This window comes from Athene cunicularia (assembly GCF_003259725.1).
Source record: "Athene cunicularia isolate RWA chromosome 1 unlocalized genomic scaffold, athCun1 chr1_part1, whole genome shotgun sequence".
NCBI lineage: Eukaryota > Metazoa > Chordata > Aves > Strigiformes > Strigidae > Athene > Athene cunicularia.
The window spans coordinates 3,325,316-3,353,178 of record NW_020799091.1 but is presented as its reverse complement, the minus strand read 5'-3'; the positions used below and the strand labels follow the sequence as shown (position 1 = coordinate 3,353,178).

The 27,863-nt window shown below is 40.7% G+C and overlaps 1 protein-coding gene across 9 annotated transcripts in view; it reads left to right on the top strand.

Moving 5' to 3' along the window:
- The window catches only part of TENM4 (teneurin transmembrane protein 4), a 601,633-nt gene that overhangs the window by 447,533 nt on the left and 126,237 nt on the right, over positions 1 to 27,863 (top strand). For all 9 annotated transcript variants that reach the window (XM_026843650.1, XM_026843624.1, XM_026843595.1 and 6 more), the window contains 3 exons: positions 2,807 to 3,001; positions 7,259 to 7,459; positions 26,093 to 26,278. In XM_026843650.1, the coding sequence (XP_026699451.1) occupies positions 2,807 to 3,001; positions 7,259 to 7,459; positions 26,093 to 26,278 (582 nt within the window). The remainder of the gene's footprint in view (positions 1 to 2,806; positions 3,002 to 7,258; positions 7,460 to 26,092; positions 26,279 to 27,863) is intronic.

Sequence of the window (27,863 nt, the reverse complement as noted above, 5' to 3'; positions counted from 1 at the left end):
ATCTTGCCACGAGTGTGAGATACAAGGGCCCCAGCCTTGGCTTCCTGTTGGTTTTCAGGGGAATCTAAGATGCTGCTTTTGACCTATAAATCCCTCAGCAGGCAGCAACTGTGGCATGTGTAAGGCTGCTCCAATATCCGTCTGCAGCCATGTTTCAGTCCCTGTAGCAGTAATCCTTAAATAAGCAGGTCTCTGCCCACGTGAAGATTTCTAGGTCATAGATATCCTGGGTGTTCCTTTGTTTCAATTCAGCCTTGTAATTCAACTCCAAATGAGTGGAGCAGAAAGCTCTTCTGTTTTTAATAATGACTGATTATTGATGTATTATTAACCAATTATTTTAAACCAAGTAAATGAGAACAAATCACCAGCGGTGTATTCCTGCGCCTTTTGAAGGCCTGCTTGAACATGGGAGATGGTGGTTTGAAGTCCTGGATAAAGTAAACAAACAAATGAATGATCTTACTCTCTGTTGCTAAACTTTACAAGGAAAGTGGTGTGCATTTGGACTGTTGCTACCGTAACTAGAGAATTACTATAATTTCAGCTTGTTTGTTGGAATCTAAATGATCAAACAATAATTACGTATTTTTATATATGGAAAAGAGTTACACGAGTGGCAATGGAAAAAATCCAGAAACCTTTTTTTGTCTTTATGCATTACAGTATGCTACAAAGGAGGGCTTGTTCTTGCCGTTATTATTTGCAGCAGCACTTTCCAAATTATGCTGAAGGTGTTCTCCATAGAGGGCTCTGTAAAGTAACAGTGTTATTGCAGATGGCCAGTAATTTATCTGATCTTGTACTGAGTGATCAGCTGTCTTGTCAGAAAACATTTAAGTCTTTCTCAGCAACCTCTCACTGGTTAAAGGCAATTATTATTTCTTCTTGTTGAAAAGAGCTGCAGACTATCTTCTTCCAGTGCCTTGAAAGAACAGGCTCCATTACCGAGCATTTGAAATTTGAGATGGGGGGGCGGAAAATTCCATCAGCCTAGCTGAAAAGTGAAATTACAGAGTGCGTTTGCTGTGAACCGTGTACACAACACAGTGTATCTTAAACAATTTATGTCTTTTATTGTATAGGTAGATATCTCCTTGCAAATGATGCACTTGAAACGCAGCACTGCAATGTGCTTTCTTTAAAGTGAACAGAGGGCTCTTTAGTAATAACAGCTGCCAAATTCCTTTATTTTCTAAACCTCTTTTATCTTGGTCAGGCAAATATAGTTCACTGCTTATCAAACTGGCTTAACAGTCAGAGCTGGCAATGCTTTGTATTTTATTGAGATTGCTATAATTCTGTAATACTCAAACCGACTTGACTATAAGGACACGTGGAAACAGCAGAGGATGCACGTTGTGTGATTACTATCTGTTAGTACCTCTTCCTGCATATAATCGGAGTCAGGAATAGAGGTACGTTGTATTCATCACACTCCTAATGCAGCTGAATGAAGCAGCAGACTGGAATATTCCTTTCACGTTTGTCCTGCTTAAAAATGTTCATAAATTGCCTTTCTGAGGGACAGATGAGAAGCCCAGCTGCTCTCACCTAAGAATGATGTGCAACAGTGAACCAGAGAAGTCTGTGTTGAAAATATGTCCTTGCATCTGAGCTTCAGCAAAATGAAATGAAAGGGAAAGGGCTTAAGCAAGAAGTTTCAAGGGATAGTGTACAGGGGAAGGCTATTGTTTCTGAGGGACAGAAATCAGCAGCTTCCTTGGAAAAATCAGAACAGAGGACTAAAGGAGCATAAGGTGGCAGGTGTGGAGGATAGAAAAGGAAGAAGGCATCATCAGAGAGGAGCTGAAGGAAGCTTAGAGAGCAGTGATTACCAAAGCTTTGGTCATGGAGGCTGGGATCTGGTCCTGGATGCTCTCTCCTTCCCTGGGGAGCCTGCTCTGTATCCTTCAGTTCATCCCATCCCCCTCTGCCTGCCATTTTCCAAATTTAGCTCAGAAAACACTTAATCCTGGGATCCGTCATGCCACAGCTTGAGCTTTTCATCTTCTTCTTATCCCCTTTATCACAGGGAAGAAGCCCTGTATCTGGTTGGCCTTGAGAATCATCCGACTTTGCCAGAGACAAGGACAATTTAAAAATTCTTTGTAAACTGATACAAAGATCAGAGGATAGATTTGGAGAACTTTTTTTACTGGGAGTTTGGGAAGACTAGAGGCCAGCTTTGCGTTGTGTCTGATGACAAATGGAGTCCAACAGAAGTGATAACCGAAAAAGGGGGCTGGAGGTTCAGGTGATGGTATGACATGAGCTAAATCAGGCAAACAGTCTCAACTTGGCATTCTGGACTCTGAGCAAGGTGACTGAAACCCATAAAGCTGAGAATTACAGCAGAAAAACAGGGGAGTGATTTGTGTACAGCTAAGGTCCACAGCAGAGGCAGTGTCAAGGAAAAGTATGAAGTCTGGCAGCAGGTCAGGGATAGTGGTAAGCAATCTAATGTCAATGGTGCTGCTGAAAGAAGACGCCAGTCCATTGAAAAGTCAGAATACAAGAAAATTCTGAGTTAGTTAGTTAAAAAAAAGTATCAGAGACACAAAGCAAGGAGATAATTCGAACTCGGAAGCACTGTGTGTTTGTTTTAAACAGTCATAGGAGAAGTAGTTACCAGCTGGGTGTCATCCACGTAAAAGAACTGGGTTTGGCAAAGAAAAGAACAACATACCCCACTGAAGACTGCGCTTGAAGAATATAAATCCCATGCTGGAGTCTTGTGCTCTTTTTTTGAAGTGAGAGCCATGTAGAGTTGTGTTGTAACGTGATTTCCATTATCTGTCCCCAGCGTCCTGCCCAGTGCTGTGCAGTGGAAACGGGCAGTACATGAAGGGGAGGTGCTTGTGCCATAGTGGCTGGAAAGGAGCAGAATGTGATGTCCCGACAAACCAGTGCATTGATGTCTCCTGCAACAACCACGGCACGTGCATCATGGGGACCTGTATCTGCAACCCCGGATACAAAGGCGAGAGCTGTGAAGAAGGTATTTGCAAGATACATTCAGTTACCCTTTTGCTTTGCTTGTCGTTATGTAATTACATGGATGGAGGCAATTCAGAATAGGACTGGCACTTAACGGAACAGTAATAGGCACCTTAGAGATACAATAGTTGGATGCAACATAAAAATGATATGTTGTAATAACTTGTCGTTAGCTATCATATTTGTTTAATAATTGGATGAAAAGCCATCAAATACTTCAAACAGACAAATCTAGTTGAAAGACCGGAACATCTAATCATATGTTCAAATGTTCTTATTAAAGCATCGTTTTCATTTACACATCTAAATGTATAATTACTTGTACAGCGCTTTCTTCTCTGCTGTGCTATGCCAAGCTATTTCAGTTGCTTGCATACACAAAATGGTGGCACGTGAGAGAAAGTCCCTGATTCTTGTCAGCTTTAAAAGCTTCAAAAAGCTCAGGCCTTTCATTAAATTCTGTTTCAAACCCAGTACTATTTCAATGCCTCTTCCACAGCTTTTTTCTCACATTAGCACCCAAACATTTTTCATTTACATTTAGATTTGTGGCTCAGAAAGATGGTGCCTTTTAGCACTTAACCTTTAATCTTAGCTTTTACTGTAGGAATTCACCTGCCACCATAAACCTTTATCCTCCCAAGTCTGTGACTGCTTCTTATTACTAAATGAAAAAGTGGACAGATTTGTAAGTGTACAAATCTTTCGGACAGTTATAAAAATACATCCAAAAGCGCCTGGCTTAAAGAATGATGTTCAACACTTTTGAAAGCTATTCTCAAAATTCTATGCAGATGACCTGATAAATAATTATGTTTAAATTACACTTCTACAAATACACATGTGAGACCTGTGCACCACCTGACAGATTTAAGACATCCACTTGATGCATGTCTAAGACTCACAATGGCTTCAATTAATTTATGGTTGTCTTCATGTATGCAGGATAAAGATTTATCTGGAATGGCTTTATTTTACGGACAATGAAAATAGACTGAATTGGATTCAGACGTTCAAATGGCATCTAATCTAGCAATTCTTTTGATGCATTAAACGTATTGGAGTGGGACATCTCTGACATAACGTGGCTTCATTGTCAGTAAACATTAGAGCTGAAGACAGTATCAGCTCCATAACAATAAAGCCATCTCTCGAGAAAGCTTCATTTTGCCTTAAGAAAGCACAATTCAATGAAGCCATAGGGCATGCAAAACCCAAAGATGGTGACTACTGAAGTATCTTTAAAGCGTCTCCATAGACCTCGTATTTACTAGTTCATATCTTTACTGGATAAACAGAAATGAAAAGATCCTGATTTTGCCTCTAGCCAGACGTGTTTAATGTGTGTAAATCAGAGTAAGATTTGCCCTTTTTCCAACAGGAACCTTTTTTTTCTCTGGTCACGTTTAAAGCAGAAAAGCCAGACACTACTCAGTTATTTTATGTTATCACTGTAGTAGGGGACGGTGTCAGTCCCACTAGGTAAAAACTTGAAAAAGAATGAAGAACAAAGAGAACATGATTTTCCTTATGATCCGTTTAGTATGTTTCCAAGTATGCATTTGGTTTTGATATTCAAGGCATAATTTGCATTGTGTTTTGAGGGGGGGAGTAACTCAGAAATATGCCATGTGGGAAATCTTGAGGACATATATATATATATATATATATATATGTATAGTAAAAAAGTTGATTTATACTATTTTTAAATTGCTTTTACTTTTTAATTTCTCTTCTAAGAAGGACCATCTGGTATTGATTATTTTTTATTATTTCTCAGTTCTCGTAGCTTCACTACTTAGTCCATGTTTATAATAGGTTTTCATTCCAGGGTTTCTTCTGTCTTTTCTTTTCCCCCCCATAGAAGTTCAGCAATGTTTATAAAACATCAGCCAACAATCTTACATGAGTTTTTCTTTTCTCCTTCCTTAGTTTATTGGCCCATATTTTATAAGGCATGGGCTAAGCCAGCGAGACATTAAAGGGAGGGGAGCAAATTTAAGCAGTGAAAAATGAGAAGTTACTCTTTGGGTACCGAATAAGCCTAATAACTTGTGTGACCAATGAAGCATGCAGCATATTGGGGAAAAGTGTAGAAGAGGCACTAACCTTGCTTGCTGCATGATTTATCTCCCTGGCAAAGGCTCTGCACAAGGCTGAACTATAAATGGGGCATTTTCCAACCAGGAATTAGACCATCTGGGACACTTTCCAAGCAGCAACACAGATATATGCAAAACTCTCTTTTTTTTTTTTCTTTTTCTGAGTATACTAGATTTTGTCAGCTCTGCCCTCCTGCCCCGCTCCCCATCTCAGCTTCTCCCAGAGCTGAGCAGCTAAATTTGTCAAGCAGAACTCCCTAAAAATATGCCATTGTACTCCAAATCCACTAAGCAATTGATTAAGAAGAAAGCAGAAGCCCGTAATCCTGTCCCAGGGCTCTTCCGATGGTGCAGAAAGCCTAAAGAGATACAGCTAGTGAGGCTGAGATTAAAGTAGCCATTGTGTGTGACATTTTCTGAAAGGGCTCATTTCAACATGAAAAATGGCCTTGGGATTATGATAAATGGGAGGTTCTGACATGCACATTCCCCTCCTATAATCGTCTGTGTTGGAGCTGAGATAGCAGATTGTCTGCCTCCTGTGATGGAGCCCCCTGTAAAACTCACCTTTTTCCCAATTGACCTTCAGAGGGGATGATTAATTGCCTGGAGGTAGCCTCTTGTCAGTTAGGCTGTGATCTTTGTTCTCTATGTTCAAACCATCTGCTGAGAACGTACGAGGCTGCTAGTCCGTTTCTTAGTCCTTTTCGTACTTATTACCGCTGAGAAAGAACAGGGCCAGGTCTTCAAGGGTCTCATGCTAAAATTGGCACCCTAGCTCCCAGCTCGCTAACAGTGAAGGAGATTTATAGACTCATCCTTTCCAGCCTCTTACAATTTTTTGAGGATTGTTCCAGCTACGAGCAGGGCTCCAGGAATCAAAACAGAAAACGCTCTCACATGCCTTGGGATAGTAATTGCTGAGCCATTACTTGTCAGACTGAGAGGGTTTTGAGATTCCGGGGAATTATCAGAGCAGCTGTTGTGTTTCTTTTTAAGGTTTCTGGATCTTAAACAGGTCATTGGGATTCTTATTAGCTTTTACAGGGGGGGTGGGAAATGAACCACAAACCTGAAGTGTGTGCAGTGGCCGTGTTGTGCTCTGCTGTTTTAGAGCCAGGAGCTGGACAGCTTTCTCCTTACTGCTTAGCCAGACTGACACTTGTCACTGATCCCCAGGGCACTGCCACACACCGTTTCAAGAGATGGGAAGAATTTCTCTAGGCTGTCCTATAAGCGTTTATATATAAATAGATGATCGACTCCTCCAGTCCTTTTTTGGGAGGGTGTCTGGTGTGTTTCATATTTTTTGATTGCTGAGTGAAATTTCCCCGTGGGCAGAGGAGGTGACAGTTGCCTACAAAACACATAAGTCAGGAATCAGGCGGCAGTACATTTGGTCTTTTGGTGCACACTGCTATACCATGCACCTAACTGAATGGTTTCCAAGCTCGTTAAGAAAGTGCCTCTTTGGGAGAAAAAAAAAATCAAACAACCCAACCACCCCGTAACATTTCAAAAAGATTATTAATTGATCAAAAATAAACCCAGAAGAACACCAATATCAAAAAATACATGATTTTGTTTTAATCCTTACTCCAGAAAACTGTCTAAGATTATGTTTAACGTGAAATTTATGTCTGTGAAACCGGTATAGATTTCAGCACATTCTTCAATTTAAGCATGTATTTTGCTGAATAAGGACATCAACTTCTGCTGAATCTTTATGTAAAATTCTCTCTCAGAAAACTAGAGCTCAGCTCTGAATTCATTAGTAATAGTAATTTAGGTTATTCTAATAGAATAAATGGAGGCACAGTGTCTGCGCAAGAGAATATTATTCTTATTCTATTCTTAATTGATATTAGACTGTTCTTACTAGAAAGATCATTTATTAGAGTAGGCCTGGATAAAAGAATGGATTTAATCATTAATATTTTTGCTGTTTTTCATGTAAGTGTTTTAGGTCTCACTGCCTCTTTGGGACATTATCTTGTGTAAAGCATCTCTTTTGTGCACAACAGGACTTTGCTTTTCTGGTTGGAACCTTGAGATATTATACTATATAAATATGTTTGTGTAGATGACAGTCTTATAGCTTTTTTTTCTGAAATTCCCATTTGCTTTCCCTGTTTCCTATTCCTTCTCACACGTAGTGGACTGCATGGATCCTACCTGCTCGGGACGAGGCGTGTGTGTGCGAGGAGAATGTCACTGTTCGGTTGGCTGGGGAGGAACAAACTGTGAGACCCCAAGAGCCACTTGTCTCGATCAGTGCTCTGGTCATGGGACCTTCCTCCCGGATACTGGGCTCTGCAGCTGCGATCCCAACTGGACTGGACACGATTGCTCAATTGGTAACGTCAGCGGTGACTTACTGTTGGTTTTTATTTTATTTAAACTTTGGAAAATATTCAGACTTAGATCTGCAGAAAGAGTACTACAGCTGTGTTCCAGTAAAGCACATGTAGGGCATGACTGGAAGCAGAAATGCCATAGCTCAACTACATAAATAATTCTGCTTCTATTGCTGAGCATAGAGTAATATAATAAATAACCCCATTAAAGCCACCTAGGCTTGCTATTGTTCATTATATTGCTATGAGTGTAATTGATGGTCTACATATAACTGCTTTTTCTGGTGTTCGTTCTTGATGAATCCCAGTAGACACCAAAGGGTATGTTTTGATTTTTAGGAGATGACTAAATATTCTTTAGGTGGCTGTAAACAAGAAGGAAGAGGCAGCAATCCTTCAGGTCTCCTTTCCCTTCTGAATTTAAAGGCTGTGCTTTTGTAGGCTCAGCTAAAGGAGGATGAGTGTCACATGAGGTTCATATTGAAAGAAAGTAAGCACTGTCCTCTGTCAAGTAAAAAGTAAGTTAACTGAGTAGAAGCATTTAATAGTACAGGCACCTACCAGGAAGACAGATTTCTATGGTCAGTTTTGTGTAAAGGTCTGGGACTGTGACCTTCCTTCATTCCTCAGCTGAATGGGCATCTTGCTCAAAATCTGCATCGGGCATCTGAAATGAAGGGTAAAGGTAAACTATTTGGGAGTCTTCTCTTCCAAATGCAGTTAGCTTTTCGATGCCGCACGGAGAAATGCTATAGTACATTGAATAGTCAGAACCTATAGAACATTATTCTTTTGGCTTTTGTGCCGTATATTGTGCTCACAAACAAGAGACCACAGCAATAACAGCTTCTTTACTTTGCACAGCTGAGGTGGAACTAGGCCAAAAATCCAGGGCAGCTCAGTATAGACAATGAAATGAAATGAATTTTCAGTAAGTATTTTAAGAGACCCAATTCCAAAGATGGGACAAACTGAATAAACTGGTACGAGGGATATAAAAAGAAAACCTTTTCAACAATCATCATTTAGGTTAGATGTTAGGAAGCTTGTCAAAAAGTAAAATTGACTGGGCTGAAGAACAAGCAAAAGAGGAGACCTACTAGCCTGGGGCTAAGACTAGGTTGATCAAAACTTTTCCAGGTGTAGGGAGGGAAGCTATCCTGCATTGATGGGAGGATAAATTTGGTGTCCGGCTTTTCCTTTCGCCATATTAACACTTCAATTCCATACTCTATGAGTTCATTTGTAAGACCACCATGAGGAGAAAGGTAGTAGTGTATTTCTAGTGATTTTGTAGCATAGTTCATGATTGAGTCATTATTCTGAGTTTATGGGGAGGTTTGGGGATTGCAGGGATGGATTTAGAAAAATGTTCATTTCTACCCGCAAACAGAATTCACTTTCCTTTTGTTAACCTGCAGGGTCATGTACAGATGATTTATAAGCTTTCCTTATACTGCTTTTATAAATGCATCTAGTGCAAACTTTCTTTGGCAGTGTGAGGTTATTTGAGACAAACTTGAGCATCATTCCAAGACCTTTTTCCTCACCGAGCTGATTGTAACGTTCAGGTTATTGTGCCTCATGGCTAAAATCACAGCTAAGGTGATTTGTAAACTTCTATGTCTAACCTGGACCTTTCCACTGAATTGATGACTTGATTTGAAAGACAGATTTACTCACAGGTCCGTGGTACTCTTCTTGCATGATTAAAATAGAGTGAGCAAGCATGTTAGTACACATAACAACACACTGCCCAACCCAGTGGGGTGGAGGCTCTGTAGAAGGGACTAAAGGGGACAGGTTTTTATTGTCCTATAAAACAGGACTGAACAGAACAGAAGAATTAAGTGAAAGAATTAAGTACTTGCATAAATCAACCTCAGTTCAGCAAAGCAGTTTCAGTTAAAGACACAGTTACAGACTGTGTTCATCCCACTGAAATCTATAGAACTGTGCCTATGTGGGCTGGGGCCAAGGACAGCCCCTTCTGTAAACCACATCAAGAAGCAGACCCTGAGAACAGAGCAATCATCTGGAAATAGAGAACAAAAAATGTGGAAGCACAGTGTGTTTTCCACCTCTTAACACCTTGAAGTCAATAGTAATATTTATCTAAAATCCTGCATGCTGTACCCATTTAGAAGGCATCAGTCAATATGGAAGTAGGTAGGTGGAAGTCTGTGGGCTGTTATAGGTAGAAAGGAAAGCTTAGACTCTCTTTGAACCTTAGACTCAAGTCTTTCAGCTAAGTAGGTAGATTTCACCTGCAGGTGTATCACTAGCAGGTATCTTAGAGGAGTACAGATTGCTAGATAAAACCCTTAGGTTTGGGGTTTTTTTTTTCCCAAAATAATAATATTACAGAGATTTCTGTTTCCTGTTTATATTATCTTATTTTTTTTTCATTCCACTTAGCCTGCGTCTTCAGAGACAATCTGTGCAATTCAATTTCTTGTGAATTCTACTCTGCACTGCATTGTAAGAAGGAGTAATGACACAGGGTTCTTTTTTTGCTTTTTGTGGGTGCCCACTGCCAATATACCTTGAGATAGGGCTGCTGCCATACTACCTCAGATTTTTCACTCGGGGAAAATGCTTCTTAAACATGCTTCACCCTTTCATGCAAGGGATCCCCTTTCCCTCAGTATGCACTTATTTTTTTGGTAGATTCCCAAATATTAAAAATGTCTTTTAGAGAAAGGTGCAGAGATAAGCCCTGAGATAACCTGTACTGAGCAGTAAAATAGCATTTTGATTTCTCCATGGGAGAACTAAATCCCTTCCCTTTTGCATCTTAGTACTGTTGCATAAGCACATACAAAAAGGTCCTTTATAACTCAGTTCAGCTAAAAAATCCAAGGCAATACAAGATAATACAAGAAAGATAATTAAGGAACCACTCGTCCTAACCCCTTTTCTCCAGAGTCTGCCATCACAGATCCTCTGTATCCCAGGCCCTTATATGCTATTCCCCTTCACCTCTTAATGAGCAAAGGACTTCATTCCCCAAATTCTGGCCACTAATGAAGTCATTATAAGGCAGCTCTCTTAACCTCTTATTGTCTGAGTATAGTGGGAAGAAGGCCCGTGCTGCAATGTGAAACAGAACGTAATATGTGGCATAGTCTCACTCTTGACCTATTTAAACTGGACCAAGTATTTCTGGCTAATCAAGAGGCACCAAAGCACACACCATAAGACATATTTGCTGAGTGCAGTGCAATGAATAGGTGAGTCGAGTCACGTTATCTGCATTTGGGGAACGCACCATTTCCCACAGAGATCTCACTGATACATCAGTATAATCCCAAACCCATCAAAACCGTATTATGCTTGGATACAAAATCATTCTTAAAGTAATTAAGTTATCTAGTGTTGTTCTTCATTCTCCTCCAATTTAAATCAGTGATTTTCACACTGTTCTCTGTTTGGTAGTTGACATCTTGACATGCACGATATTCACTAGAATCATCGGAAAGTTGATTATACAAAGCAGCAATAGAAATTATGTTCCGTCTGTAATAAGTGTACTGACTTTTTCTGGGCCGTTGACAGTGGTTGTACATTGACCTGCATACAGATAAAAATTCCTTCTCAATCACTCATTCGTAATGACTCACTTTCTGCACGGTTGACATCCAGTGCAGTACTTCAGACCCTTAAAAGTACACTGGAGAAGAGCAGTAATAGGAACAGTACTTTGTATACGGTGGTCCTAAATTGGCAGTGGAGACATAAAATCATGGGCTGTACATTTAATGGCAAGAGTTGAGAACTGGAAGCTGGGACTCAGTAAAGAAGTTAGAAGGTACGAAGTTTTACTTCACATTTCGAGAAGGCTAAGAGAGCATGCCTGACCAGAGACGGAGGCTGAGCTTGCATGACCACATCTCATGAAATCTGGTAGTTTGTTCCTATTCGCAGCTTCTCTCATCACTTGTGCTGCTAACAGTGTTTTCTGAGGATATGTCATTCGGCTTTGTGACTGCCCTTTTTCCCCTCTGTGACAGGGAGGAAGTGTCTCCTCAGTCTGAGAAAGCATTGTATGTGCCCTCTCGCTTCTTGGGAGAGTATCCCACCTACCAGGGCAGTGCAGATGCTACAAGGAACCATCTCAAAGAAAAGAATGAACTGGCTGGGATGATCCAAAGGGATGCCAAAGTTGAGGACAGGGGTTATGCCCTGAACCTTAATGTCTGCTGGGCATTATTCTAAAGCAGAGTGAGTGCCTGCCATCTGGGACAGTTGCAGACCATCCATCTCCTCATGATTTCCAGCTCCTGGCCACACTTAGTGTGACTAGAAATGTTATAAATGTCTTTAGTGGACAAAAAGAAAAGAAAAAAAGGTTTTGGATTCATGCCCAGTTCCATGCCATCCCCTCCTGCTTTTAGGCTTCCCATGACATTACCAATTTAGTGGGATAGGTGTTCTAGAGAGGATAAATCTCTGCAGAGGGCTGTTCAGATTTTAGTGAAGTGAAAATCCTTGAAAGAGAGCTTAATTGATTCTTCATTGATTCAGCTGCCTTCTTATTTGGGTACTTCATGTTACTTTAGAACAGTCTGGGTTTCAGCTTTGGAGAGATCCTCAGTTCTGCCAAATAACTGTAGAAGGCTCAGCAGGCACCATGATCACATACTCCTCAGGAAAGAAGCAATTACAGAACTGTGGCATTTAACATAAAAAATAGGAAACCGCCTCTTAGCCCGTGTGATCAGCTAAAAACAGCTTAGGAGGGGCTTCAGACTTCCATGTAGTAATCACAGGACTTGCAGATACGCCTGGATAAACCTGGCCTCCATGCACAGTGGGGAAGTCGCATCGGTATCCATAGGGCTAGCAGAAGACCAGGTATTTACTCACCATTTGTAAAACAGTCCTCCATGGCTTTGCTGGTTTTTGATAGGCTGAGAATCTGAATTTAAAATAAAACTAGCGTGGTGTGTGTATCCTCATCTCTGACTGCAGGGAAGCCATATCCTTATGAATTATTGCACAGCACATTGAAGTCAATGGAAAAGTTTCTGTTTACTTTGCAGGAGCATGGGTCAATTCAAGTCCGTTCGTAAACAATGATTAGATTTAAGATTCTGTATCAGCTAATGGTAATGACTGAATTTTTTAGTACCAATTTAGTTGTATAAATTAACAATGGAGAAAGTCTTACAGATAGCACCCAACAGAGTTCCTCACCGCAACGTTGTACAGTTCATTGAAATAGGTGTATTTTCTGTATTCCAATTAGTAGATAAGGAGACCAAGAAGAATGAACTTTTAAAGAGAAAAGCTAGAGCAAATGCACCTTTACCTTCCAATTTTCTTTTCTCATCAGGAATTGTGCAGGTTATTGCACACATACACATACAGACACATAGAAACGCAGTTCTCATATATCTTGCCAGGACACCTCATATCTTATTGGTCAAACAGCAGCAGGGTTAACATAACATGTGTGATAAAAATTGCTTTCCTTGGGCTTATTGGTGTCAGCCTTAAAAAACATGTTAAATTCTTGTCATGCCCAGGGCCACCAAGATAAAAATCCATCCCTGTAAAATGTTCGTACTGCTCTTCCTTTAAACCATCATTTTCATCATTAAGGGGCAAAAATGTCTCTGTAAAAGATGGATATTATATCAGCTGTCACATGATACAGGCTCGTACCTTACTACAGACAAGGGCCTCCTTTAATGCCTAAGAAATCGCTGATTTGTCCTTTTCTTACTTTAAAACACATGAGGAAGAACCAGAGAACTAAACCTCAGGCTACAACAACTGAAATTGTTAAACATCCATATATTTTAGATCTTAACGAATTAAGAAAAAGTTATGTGGCACAGCTGTGTAATCAAAAGCCACTTCGCATGTTCTTCCTTCAGCTTGTAACTTGTTCGTCTCACTAGCCTTGCACTGTAGTGAGAAATGTTAGTCTGGGGCAGTTGGAATTATGGGAGCACAGGGTCTTCAAAGCTCAGCTTCAGAAGAGACCGTCAAAATCTGTTCTGGCTTAATACTAAAATTGCAAATCTACTCATGAAGGCCTTAACTTGGTCCTTTAACAGTCATTCCGGGCCAGGAAATGTTTTGTACCAGCAGGGATTTCATCCTCAGCCTTGAAGGATCGTAACATGCTGATTTGTGAACTTGTGATCTTCCCCATTTTATTTGTGTGGAGAGAAGTAAGTTTTCTCTCTGAGGGAATAAAGTATGTGCAGGCCAGTGCTGTTACACGAGGCTATCACAGGCTCTGCCTGGCAGATATCTGCTTTGTGAATTGTGAGGGAATAAGTGAATCCAGAGGATCAACAGTTAACAAGAACTACGGCTGTACAAAACATAAAAAGTTTTTTTTATGTAGTTGGGATTGTGAGTACAGATTTTAGCCTACCCATTGCCAAGATGAACTTATCCTTTAAAGTCCTCTAAGCTTTTTATTAAAAAATGTAATAAAATACTAAAACCAGCCAAAACATTTGAAATAAAAATATTCAGGAAGGCTTTCATTTTAATACCCTTTTACTCCCTTTCCCTTTGTTTATTGAAAATGTGTAGAAGAAGACACTGATGTGGTAGAAAAAAAGATAGTAGTTGACTTGGACTGTAGGGTTTTTTATGGGGAGTCCTGTTCTTCAAAAGTCCAAATAACTTTGTGGTCAGCAGATGAGAAGGACATACTAAAGGGAGGGAAAAAACTCCCCATAAGACAGAAAATACGATTTATGTTTCAAATATGGATTCCTACTTACACTCTTATAGTTGAGGAATTGTCTTATCACATTTCCCTGGCCAGCCAAAGATCCATAAAGCTTCTATCAGCTTCGGGATGTGTTTAGGGACTGACTGATTCCCACTCCTCCGTATGCAGCAGTCCATGCAGTCTTGGTCAGATACAGTGACCAAGGGAGAGATTGAAGGAACTGAAAACATGCGTTCTAGCTGTCATTTCAAACTTGGCCAAAACCAGTGGAAATGGTGATATCATCAGTCTGGCTCTGACCATTAGATCACAAAACATTTGGTCTGATTAGGTCATGTCTCAGGCTGAGAATAGCGTGTGTCCAGTGGTGTTACAAGCAACCCCTGGTCTTCACTGACCTTAGGCATACTGTGATGTGTAAAAATTCTCTCACATCAACTGTGTCAGCATCAATGCAAATTTATGGACCCCCTCAAAGGGCAATGGGTAGACTGTTCCATTCCCTATTTGTTTTCTACAACAGTCAGGGCTAATTCCCAGCATACCAATTTTAGTTCAGCATTCTTCCCTATCTCCAAATGTGACCTCAGCAGTCACACCATGAGCTCAAAAGTTCTTTTTGTTTTTGGATCAATTATGCTTTGTGTTGCGGAGTTTTGTGGCTAAAAACAGCAGTGATGTATGGGACTCTGTGGGGTTCGTGTTAACTCGGCTGATTTGAAGAATGGATGTTTCACAGCACCACAACAAGCTGTTGAATTCCATGGTTAAAACCGGCTACTGTTAAAAGAGCGTGTTTTGAGGATGACTAAGCAATTAGCATGTTTGCTTGTATCACTGAAAACTTTTCAAGTGTCAGGTGGCCAAATTTTGGCTTATTCTCTGACTTTGATTTTGAAAGGAGGAGCCTTAGAACCCTTACAGTTTCTGGACTTACATAATACCCACATGGGGGCTGGTCATAATTTAATCCTGTCTCTGAAATAGAACATGTGTCATGACATTGCTGCTTTTTTAAACAATTTTAAGTCACTTCTTTGACATCGTAAGTGTAATTCAGCTGTCACTGAGGAACAAACTACTGTCCTGCAAGAGTGATGTGAACTGGTTCCACAAGTTCTCTTGGAGATAAAACCAGCTGGTCAAGCCAGATGAGTATTTGAAATATCATAGTCACTGCATGGAATAGGTCATACTCATAAAACCGTAAGAATCAGTATCTATTTCTGCAGGTTTAGAATTGCTCTATGGCAGTTACACAGCTTTTGAACTGGAGATACATGACGTTCAATGAGTTTGGCCAACCAGTCGGTAACCAATTCAGAGAAGACCAAGTAGACATCCCCTTAGTTTTGTAAGTCTAGACCTCTGCTTCTGACTGTTCCCTCTTTTAACAAGAATACTGCTGGAATATCAGCAGGGTGGCTACTTGTGCATAGTCAGGCTCTGCCTGTGATCTACCGTGATTAGGCTGGATCAAGAGTCTCCTCTCATACCTCATCCATTTGGCTTAGCAAGGGTGGGTGTGGGTTTCAATGCCATGGCTTCTCCACTTCCATTCAGTTAAGCTGGAGCTCACCATGATCAGAGTTTCTGCAAAGGTTTATTGCATGTTTTCAGCTTCATCAAATCATGTTTCATTCCAATTTAGAATGGCTGAGATTAAATAATAGGGAAAATAATCTAGGAGTCAGGAAAACAGAATAACATAAAAAAATGACCAAGCAAAAATAACATAAGACCAGTGATTGTCGTATAGTGGATTGGTTTCTATTGAAGGACGGAAATCCACTATCAAATAAGTTGCCTGAAGTGGATGCCCTGGATTTAGTATAGCTTCTCTGCCACCTTCCAAGCTGCAAGGTGTTCATACTCTAAAAGCTATGATCACAATTTGCACTAATGAGCACCTTTCTAATGATCTTGACAGATGAAAGGTTGAAAGGGCTTTGGTGAGAGTTTTGCTTCTTTTCTGTAAAGGCGATCCTTCCAGACGGGTGTTGAGGCATATGGACAGAACAGCAGACACAAAACTTTTGGAGCAGCTGCTGCTGCAACCCATTGGTGTGACTAGACAGACATCTCACTTCTGGATATGTCAGCTCAGCACGTTTCATACGCGTTCTGTGTCTCTTTTTGAAAATAAATAATAACAATAAAAGTTCCTTGATGCAATGTTGTCTAAAGAAAAAGGAAACCGTGTTGGGACTGTCCATATAGTAGTGCCAAGCTCTGAATAAGGGAATCCCAAGCAAATCTAGCTTGTGATTGCTTCAGCACACACATTTGTAAATGCTCTGTTGAATTTATTTTAGACAAAACTAAACTGTACGGAATTAGAAAATAAATTAGTTTTTTTTAAATGATGGTAAGCATGAGCAAAAAGCTTTTCTACACTCAAATTATCTCCTTATGGACACAGAGAGGAAATTAATATTAGTCCAAAGAAGAATCCTCCTTAAGAACTTCATTTAATACATTGGGAATTATTTCTTCTCTAGGAAGTTTTAACTTGCATCCCAGAAAGAATAGAGATCCAATTAAGCATCAAAGAGAAAAACATAATCCTGCACTTTGGGATATTTATTTGTATTCAACAAATCTCAGCTCCAAGACTGAAGTCCATCAATACCTGGCATTTCATGTCCTGCTATTCAACAGCAAGAGACAGTTTAAAATAAAGTTCAGAATAATAAATAAAGGGAAGATTGACACGAGTACAAAAGTAAATCACAGCTATAGAGGAGATGCTTTAGACACAATGTGATGGTCAGTCCCTAGCATTTAAGGCGAAGATGAAAATAGGGTATAAATATTGTAAAAACTAGAGACTGGTAAAAGGCAGCAGACCAGTTTAATGGAATTTCATCTCACAGAGTTACAGCTTTTTAGAGAGGAGCTGGAAAACCTTTATTCAAATATGAAGCAAGCTGAAATTGCACTTAGAAGTGAGATTTTTTTTTTTTAACAGACGTCCCAACTGTACCGCTGTACATTGTGCAGCTGCACAGATTGGGTAAGAGCTGTGATCAATTAGCACAGGGACTGCTAATGATGGCTTCTGTTCTTACTGGTACTGTTTCTTGCAAGAACTCCCAAAAGTCCCATTGTGCTAGGTGCTGTATATTTACAGAGTAAGAGGTTCAGTCTTGGAGGATGGACGTACATCAGTTGAAGTATATTATGATACCAGACTCCTTCATTACTCATTTTAGAGGTGGAAGGTGGGTTCCAGGGCAGTTATGGGACATACCTCCTGGATCTGCTCAGCACCATGTGAGCAGCTTCTCTGTGGACTCTTCAAGTTAGGCAGCTCAGAGCCACGTAGATTCCTGATCTGAGTCTCCAGAGAGAGGAAACCTGGAAGAGGATTTGCAGAAGCTTTTTCAGTTAAACACAAAGCTGCTTATGCAAGCAAAGTATTAAATACCGGGAGGAAAATGGGGGAAAGAGCTGAAGTGAGGTTAATCTTTTGTGTCTAGCTGAGGGCCAGAGATGGGTGCTTTCTTTTATTAGGGATTTCCACCAACCCTTCTAGAGATAGAGAGCTAAGTCAGCTCAACTGCTTACTCTCCTCCTCTGTCATGTACATGTTTTATACCTCCTTTGTGCATACCCAATCTTTTCTGCAAGTGCAGAGTTGTCCCTTCTCAATCCTTCTTCTGCAGAGCCTAGCAAGAATCAGCATTTAGGCCAACTCAGGTATCCTGCTTAGGGTCACGCTGTAACACAAGATACGCATTCCCTGGTGCAGGCACTCCAGGATGCTCCTCAGGGCTTCAGGTTCAGTAGGAGAAAACTCAGGTGTCTTGAGTCACATTTCAAAACCGTTGCTGAAGGTCAGTGTTCTTCCTGATGAGGGATGATAGTGGAGCTGGTGGATTAATTATCAGTCTCTGGAGAGCATCCTTTAATCTTGCTTTCCTCATCCATGGAAAGAAAAGAAATAATTGTTACCTTTCAGATATTTTCAGTTTGCTGAGCCGTGTAAAATGCATTGAGATCTTTCAGTGGAGTGGACAGTTGTCTCATTACCAGAAGTTTAATTACACTCATAAAAGCAAACAGGTTTTATATTTATTGACATAAGTAATTATTATTTCTACATTAGTAATATTTACATAATAGATGTATGTTTTTAAAAAATAGGTAAGCAGAGTATTTGTATAAAGGCGTTAAATTATGCAGGCATTGCTTTTAGGACATGATCTCTAAAGGAAAAAACACACGACCTTCAGCTAGTGACACTGACATAAGGTTCACAACCCTTCCTCAGTCACTGCTGAAGCAGAATGGTTTTCAGAGGGTTTCGTGCTACTGGCAAGGACAGAAAATTCAGATCTCTGCTTCCAGGTTTTGTCTTGCTCCATAGTTTGAACCTTTCCTTATAACATTTGTAAAAAGGATCGTTTTAAAAGCTAATGAACTTTATGTCGTCTTCAGTTCCAGCAGAGGAGTTCATAAGTCACTACAGAATTATCAAATCACGTAAATGAGAGTTTTATAACACTGCAAAACACATTTCATTATGAAGAATGTGTTGAGCACTTCACGGCTCTCTAAATCATGCCAGTCATGAACCTCCTGGCTTTTCCATCCATATCTTCATATTAGATGCTTTTCCCAGATATTCCCCATAATTTGCCTTCTAAAGCAAATGCAGGTTGTGAAAACAAGGCTTAGCTCCTCACCAAACTCAGCCTCTTAGCTCTGTGCGGTGCCTCTCTTCTGTGCTTCCTTTCTAGAAAAATCTGAGGCTGGAACTTGCCTCAGATGAGCCAACTTGAAATGGGAAAATCCCAGTTAAGACAGATTTTTAATTATTAAACTTTCTATTAATATGTTGAAGGTCAGTTGAACTGCCCTAGTTTTCAGGAAACTCTAAGCAATTTCACCTGATCTTATATTTTAGCACTAAATAAATCCATATTTATTAAAGGATTTAGCAGGCAGGTCAGAAGCAGCTAAATCTCTGATTCTGCATCACATGAATGCTAAAGAAAAATTTTCATCTGCATTGATCTTCTCTAAGCTGGAAAGCTTTAAACTGTTGTCAAGCCAATTTTAGGATTTGGGGGGGATAGGGGTAAACATGTAAAAATGGATTTGCCATAAATGAAGCACAAATTGACATCATTATGTCTTTCCCAACCCAATTCTTTAATGTAATGTGAAAATAATATGAAATTCTGGATTATGCCACTTCCTGCGTTGGAAGCTACCGTGTCTGTTATATCAATTAAAAAGGACCATGAACAAAGCATTACACTGGTGGCTAGTGTTTGATAGGTTTCTTTTCCCACTTCTTTTCTGAAATATCAAAGGCAACATAGCAGACTTTTTATTCTTAAGGGGACAAAAAAAAAAAAAAAAAAAAAAAAAAAGAAAAGAAAGAAAGAATCAGGTACAAGGCTTTTATTTGTCTGAGTAATTGCTTTAGTATTCTTACTTCTGAAGTGCTGTTAATGCACTGTGACCTCATTACACCTGGCACAGTGCAGATGCAGAACAAAAGGATAATCTTGGCCTCAGATGGCTGAGATTCTTAAACTTAAGTGAACAACAACACACGGAGATGCTGATGGAGGTAGAATAAAATTACAGTAGAATTTTCGTCAGTGCAGTATGGAGAAGTTAAGGCACCACAGCAGCCATTTTGAAGATTTTGGGGAGGTTTCAAGGTGGATTATGATTTTTAAGAGAGACTTGAGGAATTCTGAGGCAACTTTTATAGACTAGAGGGCCCAGTTATGAGAGGATAATGAGAAAAAGAAGCCATTTATGTAGAAGCTAGCCAGCAGACAGTTGAGCCTTATGGGCTGGTTCTGGGTGGGGATGAGCAGTGATGGAATAGAGCAGGTCCTGAAACTGAAGATGAATAATTTCTTTTTTTTATGATTTGCATGAAAAAATAACCAGAATCCTGTTGGAAGGGCATTATCATTTTCTAACAATAACGTTTATGATGCACCTGAAACCCCTGGGTGAACCATCCAAAACTCAATAGTGCCCTGATCACAGTGTGCTCCATAAATTCTCCATGAAAGAAGTTTCAGGTGAATCGTCCTCTGGAGTTACTGGCCTTTCCTCTTTGACCCAGAGAGGGCAGCTAGGCTCAACTTAGTTCTTCAGGTAAGAGAGCAACATAAAGTGAGGTGAAATCCAGGCAATGGAAGACACCAATCCTAGGCAGTAACGTGGCAAAAACACAGATGGAAGAGTAGGAATTAACTTGAGTCCTTAGATGAAACCCTGCATCCATGAATGAGTTAACATCCATCAGTTCCCTCTGGTAGGTGCAAGTGTCAGGGAGCAAAATACAGGGTGTTACTGCAGTCCAGGTATTTTCTACAGAGGTGCATGGGCTGATTGTACCTTCTGAGGACAAAAAGCCTCATATTTGCTCTTAGAACTGGGCACCAGATTTGCTCAGAAGTTCCCCTTCCTTCAAGGAACTACAGGTGGCTTTGAGAGCTGCATGGCAAAACGAAGTAAAACACAATACACCTCTAGGAAAGGATAAGGAACGGCTAAGCTGTCCATACAAACAGTGGAAGAGATTAAAGATGAAAGGAAATATTTAGTCACCTTTTGGGAACAGCTGGTGTGAAAATGTTTAACAGGCAGGTCTTTTATGCACAAGCACAGTGTTCTAACTAAGCTTAAATAGGCAGGAACAATATAGTGCAGCTGGCCAGTCTGTGAATACTGTAATAGAATTAAAAGCTTTCCTTTTCATTTGCTCACACAGCTCAGATGGTAGCTAATCATGTCCTCTAATTTTAACAACAGAATTGGCAAATGTACCCAAAAAAAAAAAAATGCAGCTTGTAATAAGACTAGAGGTGGCAAATTCTGTCCCTGGGACTAAATGACGAAGAAATGATTCACCTGCCCTTTTCTGTAAATCAGCCTTAGTCGTCTTGAGCTGCCCGAAAAAGACCTGTATTTAAGTGGAAACTTAATCTGAAATCCATTTCGATCATTTCTTTGAGTGCCACCAGAAAAGTAAAAGCTTCTCTGACTATTTAATCACCCATTAGAAACCTGTGAGCATTTAAGAGTGCCATGTTAGAAGGGCCAGGGCATACAGCAGGATGTGTGTTGTAAGGCTATTTAAATTGTATGGTTCCCATCTATCTTTAAACTGGCAGCTAAATGGAAGATTTAGATTTGAGAGTTCCTGGCTCCTGGTTCCCTGTCAGAAATAATTAAACTACATTTTAGGGAGACTGTCGTAAGTAGTTTGCTTGACTAGTGTTTTTCACAGCTGAGGGTCTTCGTTACGACTCTTGGGACCTGGGAATCCAAACCACCTTATACATCCATTATATATGAATTACATTCACGACCTGGAGCTTGCACTCTCTTGCATGTGTGGATGATGGTATGGCTGGGGTCTCAGCTGGCTGGGAGGTGGAACCCCCAAATGTTCCTAGTGCTCCCATTCTGAGTTAGCCTAAGATCTGGTTGGTTTAGATCATGCAGTGCGTGTCCCTGGCCCGCATGTGCAAAACTAGTCCTTGGCAGCATGTTGTCTGAGAAATATTTCAGTTGAGATATAAATGTCCCAGTGGGTTTTCCATCCCCTTTCATAGGAATGACTCTGCCTTTCAGAATGTGCTTTTTTTGTTCCCTCTCTTCATCATTGTTTAATGTCACTCCATTATCCTAGTTTCACACCTTTAAATGACTTCAAGAAGGCTTCTGACTGTCGCTCCAAATAGCTTTTTTTAAACTCCACCACCAGCCTGTATATATCTGACCTACTACCTCTTACCGACAGGACACAAGGCTGGATATCAGGACATCTAGGAGGTCCTCTGCCTGTCACAGAGTTCCCATATACTTCTAGACCCATCACTTTACTCCTTTATGCCTTGTTTACTTTATCTGCAAGGTCCTGCACCTGGGTGGAGGCAAGCCCTGGTATCAATACAGACTGAAGGTTGAAGGGATTGAGAGCAGCCCTGCAGAGAAGCACTTGGGGTGCTGGTGGATGAAAAGCTGGACATGAGCCAGCAATGTGCGACTGCAGCCCAGAAAACCAGCCGTATCCTGGGCTGCATCAAGAGAACTGTGGCCAGCAGGTCAAGGGAGGGGATTCTGCCCCTCTACTCCACTCTTGTGAGAACCTCCTGCAGTGCTGTGTCCAGCTCTGGGGCTCTCAGCACAAGAAAGACATGGACCTGTTGGAGCAGATCCAGAGAAGGTCACAAAACTGGCCAGAGAGGTGGAGCACCTCCCCTGTGAGGACAGGCTGAGAGAGTTGGAGTTGTTCAGCCTGGAGAAGAGAAGGCTCCGGGGAGACCTTTAGAGGCCTTCCAAGTACTTAAAGGGGCTACAGGAAAGGTGGGGACAAACATTTTAGTAGGGCCTGCAGTGATAGGACAAGGGATAATGGTTTTAAACTAAAGGAGGGTAGATTCAGACTAGATATAAGGAAGAACATTTTTACAATGAGGGTGGTGAAACACTAGCACAGGTTGCCCAGAGAGCTGGTAGATGCCTCATCCCTGGAAATATTCAAGGCCAGGTTGAATGGGGTTTTGAGCACCCCGGTCTAGTTGAAGGTGTCCCTGCCCATGGCAGAGGGGTTGAACTAGATGACCTTTAATGGTCCTTTCCAACCCAAACTATTCTACGATTCTGTGATCTGTGAAAACAGAAATAACATCTTAAAATAACTACTAGTACTCAGTCAGACTTATTAGCATTCTCAACCAAAAATAAAATATTAAGTAAATAATAGTAAAGTCCTTAAAATGTTCACATGGACGTTGGAGTCACAAGAGGCTGAGTCCTCCAAGATGCCATTTTTCTTGTCCATCACTGGAGATACTTGTCTCTTTGGAATTTCAGAGCTTCACAGGTGTCAGCAGAGGAGGTATTTGCAGTGCACATCGCTGGCTTGAGGATATCAATGGTATCCCGATTTTAGAGGTGGGACCCTGAAGGTCAAAGCTAGGGAATGGGACATAATGAAGATGTGAAGTAACCGAGCTGGCATTCTCTGGATTGCTTGGTAAAGTGGGAGCAAGAAAAATTATATGTTTGGAAAATTATATGCTATTTAGTATTGAGAGGTGTAGAGTTCAACACGTATGAATAAAGAATGTAAAGCAGTCACCAGAGGAGTGGTTTCAGTCCAACACTAGATTAGCCTTATGGTAAAAGACTGCTGGGAAGCACCAGAGGCTACAACAAAACTTTTCTAGTTTGGGCTTAAATACCATCAGTCTCAGACTTTGTACTTTCTCAAGGCATTTTTTTCTCAGCTTGCTGAAATTTTAGTACCATAAAGCTAGCTTTTATTTTTTATCTACTGTTTCCTTTATCCTCCCCCAGACTTTGTTCATCAGGTCAGCCAAGGAGAGACAATTTTTTTTTTTTTTTTTTTTTTTTTTTTTTTTTTTGGTTTTTAGTGCAGCTTTATTGCTACAGTAGCTAACTTGCAGGTCCTGTGTCTTCACATACCATCCTGACCAGCCCACGCTCCATTGCAGTGCTGTCTGGCAGTTGGGGAAAGGAGTAGAAAACACACACGGCTGCCTCCAGCCCTTTAGCGAGTCGATAATTGCCCATCCCTTATGTTCATAACGGGCACTGTAGTATGATATTACCTCCCTCGCATCTAGGAGCTGTGAAAATCTGTGTCTCGATGCCAGATGCAAAGTAAAAACTTCTGACAGCCACTCAAACGTCCTTCCTCAACCATGTTTTAAGTGTTTGATAGTTTAATTTCTACTGACTTCCAATAAAGCTTACATTAGATTGTTATATTTCGGCAGCAAGTGGCATGTGCACATCCTCGCTTTAACAAGTGGATCCTTTTGCGAGTTTGACTCTAAAAAGGACAGACAAGTTCCTATCTTAAGCACACTTGAACTCCAAAGTTCTTTCTTTAAAGATTTAGATATATAGGACTAAATGTTTGAGAGGATTTGGAGACATCCGAGACACTGCAGCAAAAGGAATTCAACTGGAAACTGTCCCACCACCCTGAGCTGTATAGTAAGCAGGAATTACATATATCGTGTTCATGTCACATTTGGAAAATGAGGTGTTTTCTAGACATGTAAAGCATTGCTGTTATTACTGTCATAGTTACCACTCTCTAAAGAACTCTCTGATCCTTGGAGACAAGAGTCCATTTCAGCATAAGGGGCTGAGGACATTGTAGCTCTCTCCTGAAACGGTACAAAACTTTCCTCCTGGAGTTGAAGTGGATGTTCCAGCCCCGTATCAGGAGCATGTCAGAAGTCCCTGAGCAGCCCAAGCTTCCTGTTCCTGGCAGTATTAATTAGCAGAAGTCTAAAGGCAACTTAAGTGAGGCTGAATTTCAGTCAGGTGTGATGTTAATGCAGGCTGAGTACTTCTGAATATTTTATGTGCAGCCAGTGACCCAGAGTAAATGTCTTTTATAATACTAGTCGCCCAGCCACCACAAGCCTCGAGGCCTGAATCCTGCACTTAATACGTTCAGAGGCACTGGAGACGGGCTGGTGGCTGAGGTATTCCTTCTGAGGTACATAGCTGGGAGAACAGAGAAAGAAGGTGCTCTGCAGAGTCCCCTGGTAACCCTTTCTGGGCTTCCAGTCCAGCCCTGCTCAGCATTTCTTCTGTTCTCATCTCTTCACTCTCCCCAGAGGGAACTGTGTCCCTACCTTGAAAAATCTATAGAACGGCTAAGTCAAGCACAAGGCTTGAGTGTGAAACATTTGGAAAAGTTCGATCCAATCTAGAAGCGCCAGGCAGAAGTCAGAGAGAAGGGAAAAGACCTGACAGTCTGGAATACAGTCTGAATTGCCTCTCTTTTGATTGAGAGTTGCAGTCATGGTTTATGAGAGATGGAAAGGGAGCAGTCAGGTGATGAACCTGAAGAAGTAGAAATAGATTCATTTCATTTCAACTACAGTATGACACCACATCAGTATTCAGTTTTATTTTTTTTCATTGAAACCAGTCCTGTATAGTAATGGTGGTAACAGGCACTTTAACACCTGACTCATGGGTGCCTGCTCTCCACCAAGTCCCAGTTCTTCCAGGCAAATACAGTGTATATGAAAACATGAAGTCTCCCAAATTCATGCCAAGGGCATGCCAGGTTTCAGCCCAAAACCTAGAACTGGGCAAAAATATTAGGCATATCTGAGTCCTCATGCCCACTAGGGCTCACAGAGGGTGGGAAGGCCAGCACCCCTGAAAAGCCAATGTCCTTTAGCTGTTCTTTTTTGGAGGTAAGTACTGAAATATCCAGCCGTGACTGCATGCTTCCATTAACTTTATGAAGACTTTGGGAACAAGCACCATCCTTTTAACTCCAGTGCATGTAGCTCACAAAAAGAGCGTGTTGGTACCTCCAGATGCCTGAGAGGGGATTTTTAACGGGATGGTGGGAGAACAGGACATAGCAGATGTGCAGACTCAGTCGAAACAGAAATATTTTATATTAGTTTTAAAGAGATAAGAGTTTTAATAAATCCCATCCCCAGAACCGTGGCTTAACAAGCCACAGACAGGCTTTGCCAGCACTTAACTGTAGCATCAGTAGTTTATCAGCACATTGTTTCCACACTTAACCAGATTATAATTAAATATGGCTTTTGTTCTGCTTATTGGAAGAGCCTTCCTCTTTGGATCTGGTGATCACAAAAGCTTGAGGAGTGCAAGAAAATTAGAAAGCAAATAGGAGGATCAATCACAGCAGACCTCTGGAATCCATGTCCATCTCTTTTTTGTAATATACTTATTGGATTCTTATTGTCAGGAAGGATTAGCGTTATGAGCTCCAGGAATTCCTTTCATTGCCCCGTTAAGGCGAGGTAGTGAAGTGTGGCTGCTTTTCTTAACAATAACACTCTGGATTTTCCCCCCTCTCCCTTCTCTCCACCTATATCCCCTCCTCTCTCTTCTCTCCTCTCCCACAGAGATTTGTGCAGCAGACTGCGGAGGACATGGCATTTGTGTCGGAGGCACCTGCCGCTGCGAGGAGGGATGGATGGGCACAGCCTGTGATCAGCGAGCGTGTCACCCACGCTGCAATGAGCACGGGACATGCCGGGATGGCAAGTGTGAATGCAGCCCGGGCTGGAACGGAGAGCACTGCACTATTGGTAGGGAGAAAGAAAAAACGACTACTTTTAAAAGAATAATTGATGATCAGGGAGGAGAAAAGGCGCATGCTTAATTGAATATGTGTGACTTAGTGTAGCATGAGCACCTTTGTTCTTGGATTTCAAGTTCTGACATCATACATTTTCATGTGAAACAAGATAAAATGTCCTTTCATTTGCTGATAACATGGCTATATATATTTTTTATTATCAGAGGTGAAGTACACCTATGTGGTGTTTGATCTCAGAGACAAGCCGTCAAATGTCAGCTGCATGCTTTTAAAAACATCCCACTTTGCCTCTCTCAAAAGGTCTGCCTGTGGCCTCCAAGACTTCTCTCTACTATGGTGACAGCATTTTCAGAAACATGCATCTGATTTAAAGTTTTCTTCCCTTTTATTTGCTCTGTTGTTGGCACTGCCACTTCCCTTGCCAGTATAAAAAGGAAACTGCAGTCAGATAACTTCTGGCTGGTGTTTAACTTAGTCTTGCTTATCCCTTGTCTGCTCTGCTACCTTTCTAACCATTTCATTTCCCTCTCTCTTTGGTTCTGTATTCCTCATGCACCTGGCACTTACCTTGAGCTCTCGGTGTCATGTCTATTATTAACAAGATGTCACCAACATGCCGAAATCATGCAAAGAGGCGCAGATCTCACGTTAAGCAATTTTCAGCATCATTAATGAACTGGCTTGGCTTTACCTTCCTCCTTCATCTCACTTGATACATTTTCCATTCTTCCTTTTTTCTGACTGTCATGCATTCAACCACTTTAGTCCCCATTCCGTAGCCATGCATTAAAACTCCCCAGATACCATTTATTATACATTAATGGAAAACTAAATTAGTAAATCCAGTTCTGCTCTCGATAATGCCTGTGTGGACCCGAAAAAATTTGGCTGACTTTAGAAGAGTTGTTCCAGAGTCAAAATTCTCCTCCAGTCATTTTGGTTTAATCACCTTATTTTAAAGACAAGAAAATTTACCTCTATGTTACTTTCATTATGCCATGATACATATAAATCACAAACTAATACTAGCAATACCTGTGAAAATGTCAGCATAGTTATCTGTGTGGATTATCAGCTTAGTTGTGTGTAGACATCACTTTCTTTGCTTGAACACAGGTAAGTTTGCACACAAAAGGCAGACAGGAAACGAAGCCTGATCACAATATTTTAATTTCAGTATTAGGGTAATGGTACAAACCATATATGTGGTGCAATTCTACTTATCATTTATTTGTGCTAATATCACCCTACCACATTATGGTCTCCACATGCATCCCCTAATGAAAAATACCTAGCTCTTAAAACTTCCTCTGTCTCATTAGACATTACATTTTGCATTCTTTTCTATGTCCCTAGAAGCTTTCATTTCTTTTCATGAGGAAGGGATTATAAAACCCCCTCTCTTCAGTGACTTTAAAATTAAAAGAGACCAGTCCTGTGTTAATTGGAATCCTGTGTTTCTATAATATTATTTTATAGCCTTGTGTTCAAGCACTTTGTTTTGGAAAGCAACACAGATTCATGAAAGGGTTTTAAAAGCAAAAAAAAAAAAAAAAAAAAAAAAAAAAAAAAAA